At 41.3% G+C, this 21,727-nt stretch overlaps 1 protein-coding gene across 1 annotated transcript; it reads right to left on the bottom strand.

Moving 5' to 3' along the window:
• Positions 1-493: 493 nt before the first annotated feature.
• Positions 494-2,970, bottom strand: LOC311117846 (polymeric immunoglobulin receptor-like; the record flags this gene model as incomplete). Its single annotated transcript, XM_084192755.1, has 6 exons — positions 494-563; positions 771-847; positions 1,290-1,422; positions 1,593-1,925; positions 2,394-2,699; positions 2,892-2,970. 6 exons carry the CDS (start codon positions 2,968-2,970, stop codon positions 508-510), a joined length of 984 nt encoding a protein of 327 aa, XP_084048881.1. The 3' UTR covers positions 494-507.
• Between the last annotated feature and the right edge of the window lie 18,757 nt (positions 2,971-21,727).

Raw genomic sequence — 21,727 nt, 5'->3', positions numbered from 1 at the left:
AGAGGAGAGAGAGAGAGAGAGAGAGTGAGTGAGAACCCAAGCTCACCACTACATAGATAGAGGAGCAGAGGAAAGAGAGAGAGAACCTTAGCTCCATTGCAGAGATGGAGTGATTGGTACTAGTCCAGATCTCCACAGACCTAAACCAGGTTTATTCAGTTGTACCTGCTGTGCTCTTTCTCTGGTGTGGCTCACTGTGCTGTATATAATGTCTGCTCAGGGTCAGCAGACTGCAAAGAAATATATAGCAAAGAGATACAGGACTTGTCTATTTACCAACTAAACCACAGTTTGTTTCCATGATAGGATGCAGTCAGAGATATATTTAGTGAACTGACAATTCTCCTGTTCTCTGTCTTTTAAACAGCATTGGTTTCAGTTAGAATATGGGACCTTTTTGTAAAGTCATCGATAATCAACTGAAGAGGTAACGCTCGACTCAAATGGTAGATGATCCCAAATCAAGAACAGAAAAGCAGATGGTTGAAAATAATAGAATATAATAAATTAAGTGTATCCTACCACTGAGTTGTTAGTTGTCTGGTCCTTGGCCTTATTGTCCTCTGGAATAAAGAGGGAGATGTCAATTACTTCTGAGTTTGTTATAGTACAATAATACCTCTGAATGGATTTCTTATAGACAATTCCTCTAAATACTTTCTGTCATTCAAGATAAATCACAGGCAAGTAATATACTGTTGGTCGCAATGTCAATACATATTTTTCTAAACTATTCTCCTTTTTTATATTCACATAAAATGACTACTTACTATGCTTTGTCCACATCTTCCATGTGACTAGGATACCAGCTGTCACCACCACCAACATGCCCCAAGGAATCAGTAGACTTTCACATCTATGACCTGATGGATTACATAGAAGAACTTGAATCAAAAACACAATTAAAATAGATCATTATAAATTGATCATTTGTGAAAAAGTAATAACTTGTTGTATGAACTTTTGTGATAAATGGAACACTTATTTAGATATTCACATGTGTGGAAGAAGACCATGCAATTGAAGAGATTATATGATTATTATTGAGATTATTACTATACAAATAACGTTTTTTGTGTGTGTAACTTGTCCTTGCAAACGAGTGAGAATAACACCAAAATTGATGCTACTTCTCCAAAGAGATGTTCTACCAAGAGGAAGTGCTAACAGTCTCTATATGCATTAGGGAGGGTGTTTGGTTATCTTCAGCTGTTGTAGTGTATGATGGAATTGTAATGTTTCTTTGTGTTCATATTATGAAACAATTGCCATAATATGTGGGATAATACAGCTGAATGAGTGATAATAACCTCTGGTGGACGTCCTCCATGTTCCCTTCAGCTCCTTGACTTGTGTTGTCAATCTGAACAGGCTCAGCAGTTGGAGAGGCAGAGGGTTGTTGATTGGTTGGAGCTTGGGTTGCTGTGAGGTAAAATAACAATGGCATCAATGAAATTACTGGTATACCAGATAGTCAGGTTGTATAGCAACATCACATTCATAGTTAATATTACAATGAATTCCAGATGATGCCACTGGATAAAACAAAGTGAATCATGTTTGATCATAAAGTATGTGATTGATCTACTCACTTGACGTCATTGTAGTGGTTCTCTGTGTTGCAGTTTGTTGACTGACAGTGATGTGAACAGGCAACTCTAGTTCTCCCACTCTACACCAATACCAGTCAGTGTTCTCCATCTTCAGTCCACCCATAGTCACTGTTAAGACTTTTCTGTTGTTGGCCAGACTGATATCCTTTAATGTCACTGATGTTCCATGTAAAGTCCCAGAATACGACACACAATCACCACCCATCCTGCACCACTTTATATCTCCAGAGTTACTATAGTAACATCGGACAGTGACACTCCCTCCTTCTACTCCAGTCACCTCCTGTTGGTCCACATAGAGTTCTGGAGTACCTGAAAACAGAGGTAAAAAACAAGAATTCAGAGAAGAAAAAGGTGTTTTTACAACAGGCTCCTTACAAATTCCTTAAAGCTGCAGTCAGTGATTGGTACATCAATTTTTGGTCTTTTGAATTCATAATAATTATATATAGCCATTGATTCTTGAATAATTTAAGTTGCCTCACGAGTTTAGTTCAACTGTTACCCCATCATGACCCCAAATATAATCTTGTTTTACTCAGTGGTTTGTAAACAATGTAATTGTAAACATGGTCAGTTATTGCACCTACGTATACAGCATAGCTCTGTCTAAGAATTTCAGACTGGTTACACATTTATCATTTCATTTGTTGTAAAACGATATTTATAATTGGGTCATTATTTTGTATTTGACATTGCAGGTTTACAGGACAATCCATAGGACATTGCTGAGCACTATTCATTCTACTTTACTAGATACAAGCAGTGAAGGGATCTTACCTGGAGTGACAGATAGGTAGAACCATTGTATCCTGATATCTGTTCCTCCATTGATCTCCACAACACACCTGTAATTCTCAGAGTCCTGTGACTTCAGGTTAGTCATGGTCATAGTGAAGATTCTGTTGTTGATGTCATCAGAGATTAAGGCATTACTACTGCTCTTAGGATGGTCAGTGCGTACCACATAAGAACACAGTTCCCAACCTAATCCTTTACACCAGTATTTCACATGGTTGATGTGATTCAGATCATAGTGACATGGGATGGTGATGGAGCCTCCTGTCTGCACAGACACATACCTCACTGTGGACACATCAACACAAAACACATTTAAATTAGAATTAACATTTAACAGAATCTGTACAAAGGAAAAATACAAAATGAATCACATTGCTCCAACACACAGCTCGTTCATGATTGAGATTGATTATAAAGTGTTTTAGGTGAATAGACCCAGGGGACTTCGCCCTTAATTCGTAGAAATAGTACCCTTACCTGCTGAGAGTACAAAGAGGATGAGGGTGAGGATGAGGAAGAGGAGGAGGAGGAGGAGGAGGGAGAGATGAAGAGCCATGTTTATGGTTTCAGTCTGCCTGGTATATTATATGGTACCTGAGCACAAATGTTTGTCAAGTACCAAGGTACCAGCCAGAATGACTCTACTTCCTAATGTTAATAGACTTCACTGTCTGTAACTCTCTTCCTGCTTCTGTTTGTGTGTACATGGCCCCCTCAGTGGCAGATAGCAACTATTGCATCATATGGACTAGTTTAACCCCAAAATCATAGTCACTAAAATATATTTCAGCTTTCTCTAAGGGTTTTGGAACCAAGAGTCACTACTATCCTGTTACACTCTACTGAAACATAGGCTACTAATGATTACAAATATTCAATAATTGGGCGACATACACCACATTGGCAAATTCAATATTTCAGTATATAAGAAACGATATGATAAATGTACTCTATGTGCTAGACATTGATAGATTTGAGGGGTCATGTGCTACAGCGATGTAGTGATGGGTACTAGACCAAGACCTCCACAGACTCTCATTTTAAACCAGGTTCATGGTTCAGGGTACTCCGGACCACAACCCAGTCTGATATTATTTTACGTTCAACAAGAACGCTCTCTGTCTCTCTCCCTTTTCTATACAGGAAATGTACAGCTCACAACCACAGATGTCCTCTAAGCATAAGTGTGAAAGTTAGCTCAGAATGCTGCAAGTTTAAGCTAAACTCATTCCATAATGTCATGTTAAATACTGAGCTATTCATTCTGTTGTTGGCTCCAATACAGCAAACTACTTCAGATACATCAGAATGTCACTCTCAAAATCACAAATGATCTTGAGAATAATATAATGTCTTTAAAAATATTCATGATTTTTTTTTTGAGCGCTTTCATACTATTTTCACATGTATGTGGTAACATTTCACAACTCTTAGTACAAAACTCAAAACAGATCATCAAAAAGGCTGTTTTTTTCAAAACTTTAAGCACAATTTCAATTGACTAAGTACAAAACACAAAATCACACAAACCTTTTTACCAAACATGATCAGTGTTTCATCTAGAAATACCTTTCATATGAAGTAATTGCCTTTAACAATGTAATAATCACAATACTTTTCATATGATTCTCTTCACATTTGTTTAAATATATTTGACCATCATGCAATCCAACGGCGCTTAATGGTTAGTCACTTAACCGTTGGTAAACCTATTGATTTTTGACTGGTTTGTCTACTATATATGTATTTAGAGAACTACATAAATACAATGTGTGTTTGTATAGTATAAACATCTAAATGACATGTATGATACATGATAACCATACATAATGAATATTCATTATTACTAATTGATTTCACATAGTCCCCTGTAGCTCAGTTGGTAGAGCATGGCGCATGCAACGCCAGGGTTGTGGGTTCGTTTCCCACGGGGGGCCAGTATGAAAATGTATGCAATCACTAACTGTGGATAAGAGCGTCTGCTAAAATGTAAAACATAGTGCAACCACTATTGGTCACCATATAAAAGGGTGTGTGTGAACACTTGCAATTTCTTTAACAAGGAGCAGGATAGACAGCAAGGGGGAGGGAGAAATCAAAGAGCTGGTGGACAAGGGGCCGTCAGAGAGGTGGGCATGGGCCCCATCAAAGAGGTCAAAGAGGTGGGCATGGGCCCCATCAAAGAGGTCAAAGAGGTGGGCATTAGACCCATCAAAGAGGTCAAAGAGGTGGGCATGGGCCCCATCATAGAGGTGAAAGAGGTGGGCATGGGCCCCATGAAAGAGGTCAAAGAGGTGGGGAGTCGTGAAGGTTTGAGTCTGTGTGTGTGACACAGTATCTGTGTACTAATGTGTAGATCAGTCAAGGACAAAGTCACCAGTCGAGAATGACTCTACTTCCCAATGTTCACAGACCTCACTTTAACTCTTCCTGTTTCTGTTTGTGTGTACATGCCCCCCTCAGTGGCAGATAGCAACTATTGCATCATATGGACTAGTTTAACCCCAAAATCATAGTCACTACAACATTGTTCAAGCCCCCATGCAGTTTCATTTTATTTTTAAATCACTGTCTGTGTTCTTTTCATGAAAACAATTAAAAAATACATTTTTCATGATTTATTTTCCTGAGCCTCCTTTTGACATTGAAATGCTCTGTGTGATCATGTGTGCGTGTTGATACAAATTTAAATATATTTAAATACAGAGCCCTGATTGGCGGAGAGGATTGTATAGACCAGAGCCTACCCAGCTTACCCCTTCAAAGTAGGAGGATACATATGCAAATAAAACAGAATCAGAATAATCATTTCAGATTGTGATGTCATTCTGTGGGTCAAAAACTCCATCTCACTTGAACATCTGAAAATCCTGGCGTTTATTTCTTCAAAAAGCTCTTACACTAAAAGGGCATTATCCAAATGTGTTACAATTTCACAGTATTATTTCAACCTCATTGTGTGGAAATATAATTTAAAAACAAACAAGAAACTCACATTTTTGACTCTTTGGGAGCAATAGTCAAGATTATCCTGTTACCTTCTGCTGGAAAATAGGTCACACATTGCCTCCTGGCTAACCACCTGTTCGTCAAGGCTTAGAAGTGCCAATTTCATCAGAAGGCTGTCTCCTTCTTAGACTACCAAATCAGCCCGCAGGGAGTGAGGATGGACGACAAGAAGGTAGATGCAGTCAGGTTATGGCCAGTCCCGACCACCATAAAGGGGTTACAATGGTTTTTGGGGTTTGCCAACTTCTACCGCAGTTTCATCAGGAACTTCAACTTCGTCGCCGCCCCTCTCACCTCTCTACTCAAGGGATGTTTCACCTCCGCCCCATTGCTCAAACACTCAGATCCAACGATATCCTTTGTGGTGGAGGTGGACGCTTCAGAGGTGGGCGTGGGGGCAGTTCTGTCTCAACGACAGGGTAATCCACAGAAATTGTATCCGTGTGCATATATCTCTTAGAAACTGACCCCTGCAGAGAGGAATTAGGACGTCGGTGATCGAGAGCTCCTGGTGTTGAAGTTGGCATTAGAGGAGTGGAGACACTGGCTGGAGGGCACCAAGGTACCATTCGTCATCCTCACCAACCATTGGAACCTGGAGTACATACGGACAGCGAGGAGGCTGAATCCTAGCTAAGCAAGGTGGGCCCTTTTCTTCACAAGGTTCGACTTCACGCTGACCTATCGCCCAGGTTCAAAGAACACCAAGGCCAATGCCCTGACCCGTCTCTACGATTCGGGAGAGGGTCCTAAGTGCATCCTCCCGAGTCGTAGCTCCTGTGGTCTGGGATGTAGATGTTGCCAGGCTCTGGAGAGGGAGCCGCGACCACTAACTGCCCTCCCGAGCGCATCTACGTTCCCACGGGTATAAGGGATTGGCTGCTGACCTTGGCACACACAGCTGTCGTCGCTGGACATCCAGGTATTTCTCGCACTACCCAATCTCTGAGAAGTACTGGTGGCCCACCTTGGCGCAGGGCATCATTCGCTACGTCAACTCCTGTTCCGTATGTGCCCAAACCAAATCCCCCCAGAACGCTCCAGCAGGGAAACTCCTTCCCGTGCCTCAGCGTCCCTGGTCCCATCTATCCACTGACTTAGTTACTGGTCTCCCCTCCTCTGAGGGTTTCACCACCATTTTGGTGGTTGTGGATAGATTTTCTAAATCCTGTCATTTAATCCCTCTTTCTGGCCTCCCTACCGCTCTCCAGGTCGCTGAGGCACTATTCCAGCAGGTCTTCCGGCATTATGGCCTTCCAGAGGACATTGTCTCCGACATTGGCCCCCAATTCACATCATGGGTATGGAGAGCCTTTATGACAGTCAGCCTCATTTCCGGGTATAGGCCTCAGTCCAACGGGCAAGTAGCGAGGATGAACCAGGAGCTGGGGAGGTTCCTGAGGAGTCACTGTCAGGACCGGCAGGGAGAGTGGGCTCGACTCCTTCCATGGGCAGAGTACGCCCAGAACTCGCTATGTCACTCCTCCACTGGGTTGACCTACTTCCAGTGTGTTCTGGGTTTTCAGCCGGCCCTGGCTCCGTGGAACCCGGGCCAGACCGAAACTCCTGCGGTTGAGTGGTTCAGCCGCACAGAAGAAGTGTGGAGTGATGACCACATGAGACTCCAGCTCGCCGTCCACCGTCAAAAGGAGCAGGCAGACCGCCACCGCAGTGCGACCCCTGTGTACCACCCTGGGGATTGTGTCTGGCTCTCTACCAGGAACCTCCCACTCCACCCTGCAAGAAGCTGAGTCCCCGGTTTCTGGGGCCATTCAAGGTTCTCTGGAGGGTCAACGAGGTGACATATAGGTTACAGCTTCCCAGTGACTACCGTATCTCACCGTCTTTTCATGTCTCCCTTCTCAGGCCGGTGGTTCCTGGTCCCCTAGCTTATGCTGTCCCCCACGACACTCCTTCGCCCCCCCCCCCCCCCCCCCCCCCCCCTCGACATCGAGGGGGGTCCTGCTTATGCTGTCAGATCTCTACTGGACTCCCGACGTCGTGGGGGTCGGCTCCAGTACCTGGTGGACTGGGAGGGGTATGGCCCAGAGGAGCGGTGTTGGGTTCCGGTGGAGGACATTCTGGATCCCAACATCATCCGTGATTTCCACCTTTGCCGCCCGGACCGGCCCGCTCCTCGTCCTCGGGGCTGCCCCTCTGGTCGGCGTTGACCTGCGGGTGGAGCCGCGCTTCGGTGGGGGGAGTGGTACTGTCACGTCTCCTCCCGCTCCACCCCTTCGGCATTCGACGTCGCCAGTATACTAACCCCCGGTTCTGGGATCCATCATTACGCACACCTGGCATCAATAATTACACGCACCTGCACGTCATCATGAGGCACACCTGGACTCCATTACCTCACTTGTTACCTCCCCTATATCTGGCACTCCCTTAGGTTCTTTCCCCAGTCAGTATTATTCCTGTGGTTATGCGTAGACACTACTGTTATGTTGTCTCGTTCCATATTTTATTAAACGTTTCACCTGCACCTGCTTCTCGACTCACAGCGTCTTCGTTACATTACATTATGAAGCTTACATAACACTACAGTAAACACTATAGAATACTACATTTATGTCTGCAAAAACACTAAAGTGAATACTACAGTAAAGTCCGCAAAAACACTACAGTGAATACAGGGTTGGGTAGGTTACTTTCTAAATGTAATCTGTTACAGTTACTAGTTACCTATCCAAATGTGTAATCAGTACTGTAATCTAGATTACATTCCTCTTAAGAGGTGCAGGTTAGTAGCTGGCACAGCCACAAAGTCATAACATCTGCTTTTATACCTAACTCTAACCTTAACCACACTGCTAACCCTAATGCCTAACCTTAAATTCAGACCAAAAAGCTAGTTTTTGTTTTTATACATTTTTACAATAAGCTACAGACAATTTTGACTTTGAAGCTGGCCCATCTAGCGGAAATCGCTCAGTTCTGCCTCAAGGACAAGACTCATCACAATAAACGTCAACCTGCTTAATTAGAAGAAGACACAAATATCAATTGAACAACATCTATTGCATAGCTTGCCATAAATGTATGTTGCATTTTACTTTATGGGTTGGTTATATAGGCTTCTTCTAACCCATTGCTTTCTACTACAGATAATAATATGATTAAGGCTATATATTTGCATTTACAAAACAGTCTGTCAGATATTTTGTCATTCCAATTAATTTAATACTCCTTGATCTTAAACAATAGGTCTTGGAAATATAAATTAGTCAAATTGTTTTTCCTGAGCATAACCTAAAAACTAAGGACTATTAGCCTACACTGTTGTTTCTGATGTTGTTGTCATGGAGGACTGAGTGGGCTCATTGCTTCAAGTTGAAAAATAAAAGCTGCTCTCGGAATGGCATGCTTTGAGCACTACCAAAAAGTGATATTTGCATGTGAAAAATGTATTCCATATGCTGCATTTGCTATGGGTCTATTGTTTACGTTTTTGTTGGTGACACTTTGATATCTCGATAAGTCTATCAAAAGTGCGTGAGTTTGAGCATGCCATTTTTTTTTTCAGCACTAATTAAATTGAGCAATAAAAGCCCCACTTTTGAAGCACAATACCATGGGGGGGTTTACATTTTACATTTTAGTCATTTAGCAGACGCTCTTATCCAGAGCAACTTACAGTTAGTGAATACATATTTTTTTATACTGGCCCCCCTCTAGTGGCACAGTTAGCACTGCGATGCAGTGCCTTAGACCACTGCGCCACTCAGGAGTAGAAGGTAGAAGGTAGAAACTTTTATTCCATACACTATGCAGCTGTTGCAAGAGTGCATATTTCACTAGCTGTCCACTGGGGCGTATTCATTGTGCAGATTATGTTGCAAAATGTTGCAAAAAAAGCCAATGGAATGAAACGGGGAGGGACCTACCTGACTTTGTCTGACAGAAACTCTTGTCACAGAGATTCTAAACCCAGAGGCGTAACATTGCGAGACTACCGGGACTACCTTTAAGGTACCTGTCTGGCATCTGTGCTGGTAAGGGAACAGATGCCAGACAGGTAGGATTCCAGTTGAGGTGGTTTAATAACGCTGAAGACGGACAGGCACGGAACAGCACCGCACAGTGTATGTAGTATGGATGGGCTAAGGCACTTAGTTGTCTGGCAAATTTCAACAAGGACGTACACTGGTCTTGGCTAACACAATGAAAGCTACCTGGTGGGAAAACACAAGGATGGCTGGAACTTTCTCTCACTTGACTTCTCTCCAGCTGATCTTCTCTGAGCTGGAGATCGCCCAGCATGCTCTGCTCCACTTCACCGGTGGGCGGAGCTACAGCTCTGATATGATGGACTAATTACTGATATGATTAACTACAAATACTTCACAGCCTTTTGTAGTCACAACTTTGTCTTACCGCTCGTGGTAACGTTAGCCATTACACGACTCATTAGCTAGCAAAGTAAACATTCAGAACGTTCATTTAGTGCCAAGTAGTTAGCTAGCATCACGATACATCAAGATACTGAGATATTAAATAGTTGAGATAGTCTGATCTCCACACAGCTTGATCCATATACAGAACATTCATAAGGCACTGTATTCAGCTAGACTAGACTTGTATGAGGATTATGACATGGTATATCACAAAAAAGAGCAGAGCTCAACTTTCTACATACCTTCTTCGCCATAATGGAAAGGGAACTCAAATATGGCGGCAACGGTGAACTTGACACCAGACCAATACCATTTTATGCCAGGAGAGGGCGGAAGAACAATGCATAAGAGCTTGAATAGAGACAACATCTTGGAATTTATTCCCTTTAGAATGAGAATCTAATATTTTGACGAACTTCATACAAATACATGCAAGTGAAAACTGCTCCTGCTACATACAGTATACACCCCAGGAAGAATATGACACCTTTCCAAAAAATTATAGAGCACTTAAATATTATGGTCATATTGTCATTTTCATAAATTCATAGAATGTTTGGGAATGAGGTATACTAAAGCATTTGTGAAAATTCAATAGCAATAAAGAGTGGGAAAGCGGTCTTGCGTTTGGACAATTAATAGACACTGCAGTAAATAAAACCTATTAAAAACACATGCTCATCTAGGACCGAGTCTACACAGACCGGTGCGCCATAGTTATTCAGATCTACAGCAGGCCTATATGCAAATAAGCCATTTTTCACATGGGCCTGCCATCATTCAGTTTGAACTGTGTATTTACAGGCAGTAGCAACAGTGTGACTTTAGATCATTAGAATGCATTGGCCAAAAGCCACAAAATACACCTGAATGGATTTCTGGAAATATGTAAATACCACGGGAGTCCTCTTACATTTGGGAACTTCACAGTCCTATTGATCAAACAACTGTGAAAAGGTAGGGTCTCTCGCGCTCAGTTGCCTATACACATCAACAACTAAATCTGGCCAGAGCGAGATGAGAAAAAATCTAAGGAGAGATAAACCCTCAAACCTATTCAGCTAGTTGGCCGTCAAAAACGCACTGATAAACAATGGGGAATAGTAGCCTGCTAGTCCATTCTGCAGCTTGCCTGCCAATGCATGCTTGTCCCAACCCACGTTTTGACAAAATTGGAACTTGCCTGCCTGCCTGCCTGCCCGCCTATTTGATCGATGCCAAATAGATTTGATTGACAACTAAGAGATATGCTAACTGTGGATAACAGTCGTTCATGTTCAGCATAGCTAGCTAGCAAAGCGGATTCACATTTCTTGCTAGCTAACCAAATGACACCAGTATGTGTAGCTGTAGCCACTGAAAAGCAATGAAGGGAAAAAGTCTGTCACTCACCCACGCCTCCAATGACATGAAATCATCCCAGCAGCTAGCTAGCTAACGTTAGGCTCCGTGTTTTTAGATTGCTAAATACATATCTACATAAATAGATACGCTAGCCTATTAGCCATGTTACGACTGACTTTGATTGTATTGACATTCCCAGCCTTAGTTACAGTCCTCCGTTTTTGTTCAAAATATTGAGTCATTGAAACTGAAAGACTGCATCCTGAATGGGTGGAGGCAGCAAACCATGTTAGGTCAGCTGTGATTTACAACCTGATGGCAATATTTTTTTGGACTACCAATAAATGTATTGGTGAATTATATCATGCATTGAACTGCATCCATCTATTCTGCCAACAATGTCTTACTGTACGTCATGGAATTTTGAGTCAAATAGAATCAATTTTTAAAACCTCTTATGAAGTTGGTTTTGTAGCATAAACTGGGAATTTGATATTTCTGACTGATATTATGATTGTCTGTTTGTTTCATGTCTGCAAAGTAGTTAGTCTACTTTAAACTTGGCCTTTTTTCAATGCTGACTTGAATGTCATTGAGAAAACAGAAAGGTATCAACAACAAAAAATTCACAAACATATTTTCTGAATTTAAAAGTAATCCTTGAAGTAATCATCTCTTTGTAGTTTTCCAAAAGTATCTGTAATCTGATTACAATATTTTAGCTGGTAACCTAACGGATTACAGAAAAGAAAAAAAATTGTAATTCGTTACTCCCAAACCCTTAGTGAATAATACTATACGATACTACAGCCATGTCCGCAAAAACACTACAGTGAATACTACAGTCATGTCTGCAAAAACACTACATTGAATACTATAGTATACCAGTCATGTCCGCAAAAACACTGCAGTGAATACTATAGTATACCAGTCATGTCCGCAAAAACACTGCAGTGAATACGACAGTAAAGTCTGCAAAAACACAACAGTGAATACTATTGTACACTACAGTCATGTCTGCAAAAACACTAGTCCGCAATACTATAGTATATAACTATAGTAATACTACAGTATTTAGACCATAGTATACTTTAGTATTTATTAATGTGGGTAAGCTGTAAATGTGTAATATATTTGATGTTTGAACTAGGATCACAATCAAAATAAATGTCAAAGGTTTTTTGTGTTATTCTCGACAAATTTCTAAATGCATTGTATCCACATTTGTGGTTGTATTGTTTTTCTAAGTAGTCAGATAAAATGTTCAATCAAGGGATACTACAGTGTGGAGTATAGTATTCTACAGTATATTGCAACATTCTATAGTAAGCGCTACATGATCGAGGGGGAACCTCAGTGGAAATCCCCGGCATCAGCTCCCCAAGGACAGCACGTTCAAATCAAAAGAGCATCGACAAAGCTAGCAGCTAGCAATAAAGCTAGCTAGCAGTCCAATCCATCTAAAAATTCTAAAGTAAGTACTACATGATTGAGGAATACTACAGTGTGTGGAATATAATTATCCAGTATACTACAAAATTATATTGTAAGCACTACACAATCGAGGTACACTACATTGTGGAGTATAGAATTCTACAGTATACTACAGCTTACTATAGTATTCTATAGTAAACTGTAATATTGTTTTATGTAGGAGGTTACACATACCTGCTGAGAGTCTGGGGAAGATGAGGAAGAGGAGGATGAGGCGGGCGAGATTGGGAGCCATGTACTGATGTGTGTGTCAAGGACAAAGTCAACAGCAAGAAATACTCTACTTCCTTATGTTCACAGATCTCACTTTCTTTAACTCTCTTCCTGTTTCTGTGTACATTCCCCCCACAGTGGCAGATAGCAACTATTGTGTTAAATTGGCTAGTTTAACCCAAAAGTCATAGTCACTACAATGTACATGTATTTCAGCTTTCTCTAAGGCCTTTTATGCACCAAGAGTCACTACTATACTGTTACCCTCTGATGGAAAACAGGCCACTAATGATACAAAGACTGGATGCAGGAGCATCATGCACCACATTTTCAATGGCCAAATTCAATATTTCTAAAGAAGGCCATTAAAGGCTGAAACGTCAGTCTTTTAAACTTGCTTAATAAAACAAATACTTTTTATGGTGAGCGAGCGTTGCACCTTTTCTTTTCTAAATTCAATATTTCTGAATTAATTCTGTATAAAATAAACTATATCATACATTTATGTCAAAGAAATTGATAGAATTCAGGTGTGCTGCATAGATGGAGTGATGGGAACTAGACCTCCACAGACTCTCACTTTAAGCCAGGTCAGGGTTCAGGGTCCTTCAGGGGCCAACTCAAAACCACAGGCAACTCAAAACCACAGATAATATCTTCATAGTGTCAAAATTAGCTCAGGAAGTTGCAGTAACACAAGGCTGCAAGTCTTGGGTGTCACGCCCTGGCTCTGGGGACACTGTTATGTTGAGCCAGGGTGTGTAATTCTATGTATTCTATTGCTATGTTGGGAGTTCTAGTTTGTATTTCTATGTTGGCCTGAGTGACTCCCAATCAGAGGCAACGAGTGTCAGCTGGTGCTGGTTGTCTCTGATTTGAAGCCATATTTAAACTGTCTGTCTTTCCCTTTGTGTTTGTGGGTTCTTGTTTCTAGTCTGTTAGTGGTAGACCGTGAACTGTCACGTTATCGTTTTGATCGTGTCACTAAATAAAGAGTATGTTTGCCTGCAACGCTGCGCCTTGGTCCTCCTCTGTGTTCGACGATCGTGACATTGGGTAAACTCATTCCACAACGTCATGTTAAATACTGAGCTACAGTGCATTTGGAAAGTAATCAGACCCCTTGACTTTTTCCACATTTTGTTAAATTACAGCCTTATTCTAAAATGGATTCAATAGTTTTTTCCCCTCATCAATCTACACACAATACCACATAATGACAAAGCAAAAACAGTTATTTAGACATTTTAGCAACAACCCCCGTTTCAACAGGTCATTGTCCTGTTGAAACGTAAACCTTTGCCCCAGTCTGAGGTCCTGAGTGCTCTGGACAGGTTTTCATCAAGGATCTCTCTGTACTTTGCTCCGTTCATCTTTCCCTCGATCCTGACTAGTCGCCCAGTCCCTGCTGCTGAAAAACATCCCCAGAGCATGATGCTGCCACCACCATGCATCACCGTAGGGATGGTGCCAGGTTTCCTCCAGACGTGACGCTTGGCATTCAAGCCAAAGAGTTCAATCTTGGTTTCATCAGACCAGATAATCTTGTTTCTCATGGTCTGAGAGTCTTTAGGTGTCTTTTGGCAAACTCCAAGCGGGCTGTCATGTGCCTTTTACTGAGGAGTGGCTTCCGTCTGGCCATTCTACCATAAAGGCCTGATTGGTGGAGTGATGCAGAGATGGTTGTCCTTCTGGAAAGTTCTTCCATCTCCACAGAGGAACTCTAGAGCTCTGTCAGAGTGACCATCGGGTTCTTGGGCTCCTCCTTGACCAAGAACCTTCTCCCCCGATTGCTCCGTTTGGCCGGGAGGCCAGCTCTAGCAAGAGTCTTGGTGGTTCCAAACTTCTTCCATTTAAGAATGATGGAGGCCACTGTGTTCTTGGGGACCTTCAATGCTGCAGAAATGGTTTGGTACCCTTGCCCAGATCTGTGCCTCGACACAATCCTGTCTCTGAGCTCTACGGACAATTCTTTCGGCCTCATGGCTTGGTTTTTGCTCTGACATGCACTGTCAACTGTGGGACCTTATATAGCCAGGTGTGTGAATTTCCAAATCATGTCCAATCAATTGAATTTACCACAGGTGGACTCCAATCAAGTTGTAGAAACATCTCAAGGATGATCAATTGAAACAGGATGCACTTGAGCTCAATGTCGAGTTTCATAGCAAAGGGTCTGAATACTTATATAAATACATATTTATTTAAAATTTCTCAACCAGTTTTTTTGTAAATACGTTTTTTAAATTTTTTTTTATACATTTGCAAAGTTTTCTAAAAAACTGTTTTTGCTTTGTCCTTATGGGGTATTCTCTGTAGATTACTGAGGATTTTGATTTATTTAATCAATTTTAGAATAAGGCTGTAACGTAACAAAATGTGGAATAAGTCAAGGGTTCTGAATACTTTCCGAAGGCACTGTATACCTTCTATCTTTGGCTCCAACTCAGCAAACTACTTCCGATACATCAGAATATCACACTCAAACTCACAAAGCACAGAGCTCACATCATTTTTTATAGCCCACAGGCACTTCTTCAGTATGACTTTGAATTTCCTTTGAATTTCCTTTATTGTATTTTGGTTTTTCAGTTCTACTACCTTTGTTACTGCCTGTAGGGTTGGCCCAGCAGTTGGAGGCTTAAAAGCATTAAAGTGGAGGCAGTGATATGGAGTCACCATTGGGTTATTTTACAAAAAGTTTGTGGAGTTCCAGAATCCGGTGAGGAAAATTACAGTGCAAGACAAAATGGAAAACGAAACAAAATGACAAACTTGAGACTAGACTTCAAGTTGGGCCCTAAAAGCTAAATACCTTGTGTCAAAGGTTCACCATGGTCTGCCCAGGAGGAGCTCTGCCCCAGCCGTGTTCCTCTGCTCAGACGTTGCTGCTCAGATCTTACAACGCCTGGTCTCAATTGGGCTCCCCTGATTAAATAAAAGTGAATAAATTATAATAACATATGATGTGGTTTGCTGATATGTAAAATACCCATGCAGGAGATCTGGCATGCATCAGCAACGTCTGAGCAGAGGAACACAACTCATATGTTATAGCAAGGACCGCACAGTCAATGACATGGAAGGCAACCATTGGTTGATGCATGCAACATCTGAGCAGGGGAACGCATCCTTTATGTTGCGTTAGCCCCACCTACGGAGACAAACCAAAACAGTTAATCAATCAAAAAACAACACATTCAAAAGGACAAATAATATTGTCTATAAGATAAGGTAAGCTACCATAAATTAATCAACGTAAATGTTGACTGCGAACAACAGTTACAAAATGACCATTTAATAAAGTGCATTGGATTATGTGAATAGCGCTCGACCACACGGTTAACAAACATGTAATCTGATGTGTGCCGCTATGATGTTACTGAGATATACATGAAGGAAATGATTCTGGTGTGTGTAGGTGCTTCGGTAGCCTACTCTATAGGGCACAGCTTAGCCCCGGGACACAGCCTTCAGGCTTTGGCTAGCGACGCCTCCAACTTTGAGTTCTCCCCCCGGATCAGAAGGGTAAAACAACACTGGAAATAAAGGATTTGAGTCTTTGTCTGTGCAGCTGTTTAATGTAATAAAAAGTACATCTTTATAAAAGGCCACACAACTCTGGTCTCTCTTTTGGTACCAGCCACAGCATTACATAACAACCTCTCCCTCAACGTGATCAAGACAAAGGAGATGATTGTGGACTACAGGAAAAGGAGGACCGAGCACGCACTCATTCTCATCGACGGGGCTGTAGTGGAGCAGGTTGAGAGCTTCAAGTTCCTTGGTGTCCATATCACCAACAAACTATCATGGTCCTAACACAACAAGACAGTCTTGAAGAGGGCACGACAAAGCCTATTCCCCCTCAGGAGACTGAAAAGATTTAGCATGGGTCCTCAGATCCTCAAAAGGTTCTACAGCTGCACCGAGAGCATCCTGACTGGTTGCATCACCGCCTGGTATGGCAACTGCTCGGCCTCCGACCACGAGGCACTACAGAGGGTAGTGCGTACGGCCCAGTACATCGCTGGGGCCAAGCTTCCTCCCATCCAGGACCTCTATACCAGGCGGTGTCAGAGGAAGGCCCTAAAAATTGCCAAAGACTCCAGCCACCCTAGTCATAGACTGTTCTCTCTGCTACCGCACGGCAAGCGGTACCAGAGCGCTAAGTCTGTCCAAAAAGCTTCTACCCCCAAGCCATAAGACTCCTGAACAGCTAATCAAATGGCTACCCGGACTACTTGCATCCCCCCCCCCCATCTATGCATAGTCACTTTACCTCTACCTACATGTACATATTACCTCAATTACATCAACTAACATTTTTTTGACATTTTAGTCATTTAGCAGACACTCTTATCCAGAGCGACTTACAGGAGCAATTAGGGTTAAGTGCCTTGCTCAAGGGCACAGACAGATTTTTCACCTAGTCGGCACAATGCTCTTAACCACTAAGCTACCTGCCGCCCTGTGCCCCCGCACATTGACTCTGTACCGGTACCCCCTGTATATAGCCTCGCTACTGTTATTTTACTGCTGCTCTTTAATTATTTGTTATTTTCTATTTTTATTATTTTATTTCTTACTTATCTATTTTTTTACTTAACACTTTCTTAAAACTGCATTGTTGTTTAAGGGCTTGTAAATAAGCATTTCACTGTAAGGTAGGTTGTATTCGGCGCATGTGACAAATACAATTTAATTTGATTTGATATAGAACTATTTAGCCTAATAGGATCTCTGTGGTGCCAGCAAACTCATTGTGTTCTGACTGCCATTTTATTCAGATTAGGCCTATCTTCATTCATAACTGTCCCAATAGGGTGTTTGACCCACTGAATACTAATGATTTCTATCTTCATCCAGCAGGTGTCAGTAGAGTTCCACCTGCGATGTGAAGCGATGAACCTACAGTAAGTGCAAAGTACAGCTAAATTTAGGAAGGAGTCAAGGACACACAGCTGTTATTATTAATTTACACAAATTTTTCAGAATGATTATTGATACAATTTACCCATTGATCTCGTCATAATACCGTTGTCAACTTCCATGAAACTGTAATAGACAAAATAAAAAAATCCAGAAAACATTCAACTACTACATGTTCACATTTAGGGAACCTTATAGAATTAATTTGCTTATTTATGATTGTGTACAACTAAAGTTTTGGCATATTGATCGTTTATTTCCTAACTTGGCATAGGCTAAAGTATTTATGAATATTCACGAAGATGCGTGGTCACTTGTGACGGAGCGTCTACATTTACATTTACATTTTAGTAATTTAGCAGACGCTCTTATCCAGAGCGACTTACAGTTAGTGAATACATATTTTTTTTATACTGGCCCCCCGTTGGAATCGAGCCCACAACCCTGGCATTGCAAACGCCATGCTCTATCAACTGAGCTACATCCCTGCCGGCCATTCCCTCCCCTACCCTGGACGACGCTGGGCCAATTGTGCGCCGCCCATGAGTCTCCCGGTCGCGGCCGGTCTACACACCTCTTGTCAGTCAGGTTATCACAGTTTGCTGCGGGCGAAAGTCCACTATAAATTACGGAATTGTTACACCAAACACCACATTCCGTCTCTTCAAGGAATCCCCGCATGGCTCAGGTAAAACCGAATTACTTTATCTCCGTGTAGGCTTACTACTGCTCTTTGTGACTATATCATTTCTCTGCGTTTTGGATAGGCTACCTGTAGCCCAATAATGGACTGGAACCTAACCTTAGTCCTTAGTCCAAGGACCTTACATGTTCGGTTTAACCCCCTAGAGTTTAAGGGCCCAGGGCTGGGTTTCTAGTAAGCTAACATATTGATTTGTTTTATGATGTGCATAACAAGGATCATTTAGCCACTAGATTTAGAATTTTAGGACCCTGTAGGTATAAAAAAATATATATAAACATTATTTGATGAAATGTACTACTATTATCCCATAGAAGCACATTGAATAACAGATTCATGCATGGAAAAACAGATAGTCCCCCCCAAAAAAAATCCAAAGGAAGTTTGTTTTGAAGTGTCTGTCCTATCTATATCGTAGGTCTATATCTCTCGTGTTTGTGAGTCTCATCTTTCCATAGAGGGGTCATACTAGTTTGTAGCCCAAACCGTTCGGATGCTACAGATGTTTTCTGGAGAAGACCGAATTTCGTAATGTCTCCTGGTCTGACTAACACCTGCGTAGCTCTGCCACCTTCCTCCACAGATGTGGAAGGCCGCCATAGGCGGATGCGGTGGATTGAGACTTAGTCCATGCAAAAAAAAACATATATCTAGCTTAAACAGACATATTTTATTGGTGATTTTATTATTATTAGATTTCCGCATGGGAGCAGACATCGGCTCTATCTTTTCAATGCAAGGGTTATTTTCCCTTTGTTAGCGCAGGATAACACTGCAACTGTTAACTCCTATGTTTGCCATGAGTCTAATAACTATGATCTTGTTATTCTCCATTATTTTGTATTTTTGTGATAATTGCCAACTGCTGTACCTTTGTAACCCCTCCCAACTGACGTAACGCAATGTATGACTGATAAACACTATTCAACTGGAAATCTGTCTCATGGTCCTTTCAGTCTATAGTTCAAGTCAGTGGTTAACCAGAGCAAACATCTAGCTCCACCAATATCTAGTCTAAACATACTTCACTAAATATTATGTTACATATGGATAGGCACGAAATACAATATGGATAGGTACGAACTACAATTTGGATAGGTACGAAATACAATTTGGATAGGTACGAAATACAATTTGGATAGGTACGAAATACAATTTAGATAGGGGTAAAGTGACTAGGCAACAGAATAGATAAGAGACAGTAGCAACAGCATATGTGATGAGTGTGTGTGTGGCGAATGTGTGTACGTGTTATGTGAGTGTGTCTGTGTGTGTATGTAGAGTCCATTGTGTGTGTGTATAGAGTCAGAAATAGTAAAAGGGTCAATGCAGATAGTCCGGCTAGCTAGTTGGTTAACTATTTAGCAGTCTTATGGCTTGGGGGTAGAAGCTGTTCAGGAGCCTTTTGGTCCAGGACTTGGCGCTCCGGTACCACGTGCTGTATGGTAGCAGAGACAACAGTCTATGACTTGGGTGGCTGGGATGTTGGAGACGGTTGTAGACACAACATGGACCATAGCTGCAGCCACCTCTTCCAGTCAGCCACCTCTTCCAGTTCAGCTTGAGTTAGTGGTTTATTGAAAATATTGAAAAATACATTTTGAGAAACTGCCCTGTCAGTGGCTTATAAGTGTTGACATTCAACATTCATTAATTGGAGAGAGGTGAAATTTCCCCAGCCCCATCCCTCAACTGTATAGCTGAACTAATGTTGTGAACTGTGATGCACATTGTCAAACGCCACACTGGTGTCCACTTCCTTTTCCACAAAGCTTAGAAAATTAGCTAAGCGAGATTTAATGCAGCCTATTGTTTGAGCAATTGCGATTCAGTAGACACTAAAACTAAGTTAGAATGTTGACGTTTTCTAGGAAGGAGACAATGTTTTTCTGTATAATAAGAGGGTGAAGCCTTGACGATAGGATTAATCATGAAATGTGAATTGAATATTCTCAACATTCTGTTGTTCTCTTCTTTATGTCAGTCCTTCCTGTTTCTCCAATTAAAGTATATGTTTCTTCTTTGAGTGTCTTTCCCGGATGTTTTTAGAATATTTTTGCACTTGTTCTGATGTTTCTATGACAATCAATGAAAAAAATTATTGCGAACAAGAGATGTAAATTAATTTTAAATGATTTGATTATTTCTATCAAATCGTGATTTTTATGAAAATCAAAGGTTGTAAAAGTAGGCCAGATGCTTTTAGAAAAATGTTCACTTGTTTGATGTTTCTATGGCAATCAATGAAATAATTATTGCGAAAAATAGATTTAAATGCATTTTTATATGATTTGATTATTTCTATCAAATCAATACTTGATGTTTTATACAAATCAAAGGTTGTAAAAGTAGGCCAGACCTTTTTAGAATAATTTTCACTTGTTTTGATGTTTCTATCACAATCAATGAAAAGGTTGTTGTAAAAAAGAGATTTAAATGCATTTTTATATGATTTGATTATTTCTATCAAATCAACATTTGACTTTATCTGTCCACCCCTAACAAAAAATATTAGCTCGTGAAAGATCCTTTCAAGTAATCAGAGAGAAATGGAAATGTATGTCAAACTTTAATTAGGCTAACGGTGAATGTCGGTTTAATGTCTGATATAAAACCTACTTTACCTCAGTCAGAGACCACTGGTTTTCTGTTCTACCTGATAGTTAAATGCACCACCCTGGTGTACCAGGTCTAAATCAGTCCCTGATCAGATGGGAACAATACAAAAATGCAGTGGAACTGGCTTCGAGGTCCAGAGTTGAGTTTGAGGGGCATAGACTATCAATGTAAAAAATATGCTTTCCTATTATTGACGTCAGCGTAGCTTACTTTATATTGAACACCAGTGTATCATCATTTGTCCATTGTCTTGATTTTCTGTTCTAGTCCCTATCTTTTTCAGTATCTTCCATGGCTACTGTACATCAGCAGGTAACCTAGCCCCTGATCATGACTCTCAGTTCCAATACATTACACATGAGTCATTGGACCAGGGCATCTTCCGTAGGGGGAAGTGCAGCGATGCTCGGTCTGAACACTAAATGAGTGGCCAGTAGCTGCAAATCAGGTTGTTATGGACGTGTACACATCTGCAGAATAGCTCTTCTGCAGATGTGTACACGTCCATAACAACCTGATTTGCAGCTACTTTAGGCCTATATCTGATAACAGCAAATTGTTATATTAATGAATTGCCTATGTAGCTAGCTAACCATGTA

Source organism: Coregonus lavaretus (genome assembly GCF_964263955.1).
Source record: "Coregonus lavaretus genome assembly, contig: HAP1_SCAFFOLD_2297, whole genome shotgun sequence".
Taxonomy (NCBI): Eukaryota; Metazoa; Chordata; class Actinopteri; order Salmoniformes; family Salmonidae; genus Coregonus; species Coregonus lavaretus.
Note: the sequence above shows the minus strand (reverse complement) of the source record. Positions and strands in the feature narration are given on the sequence as shown.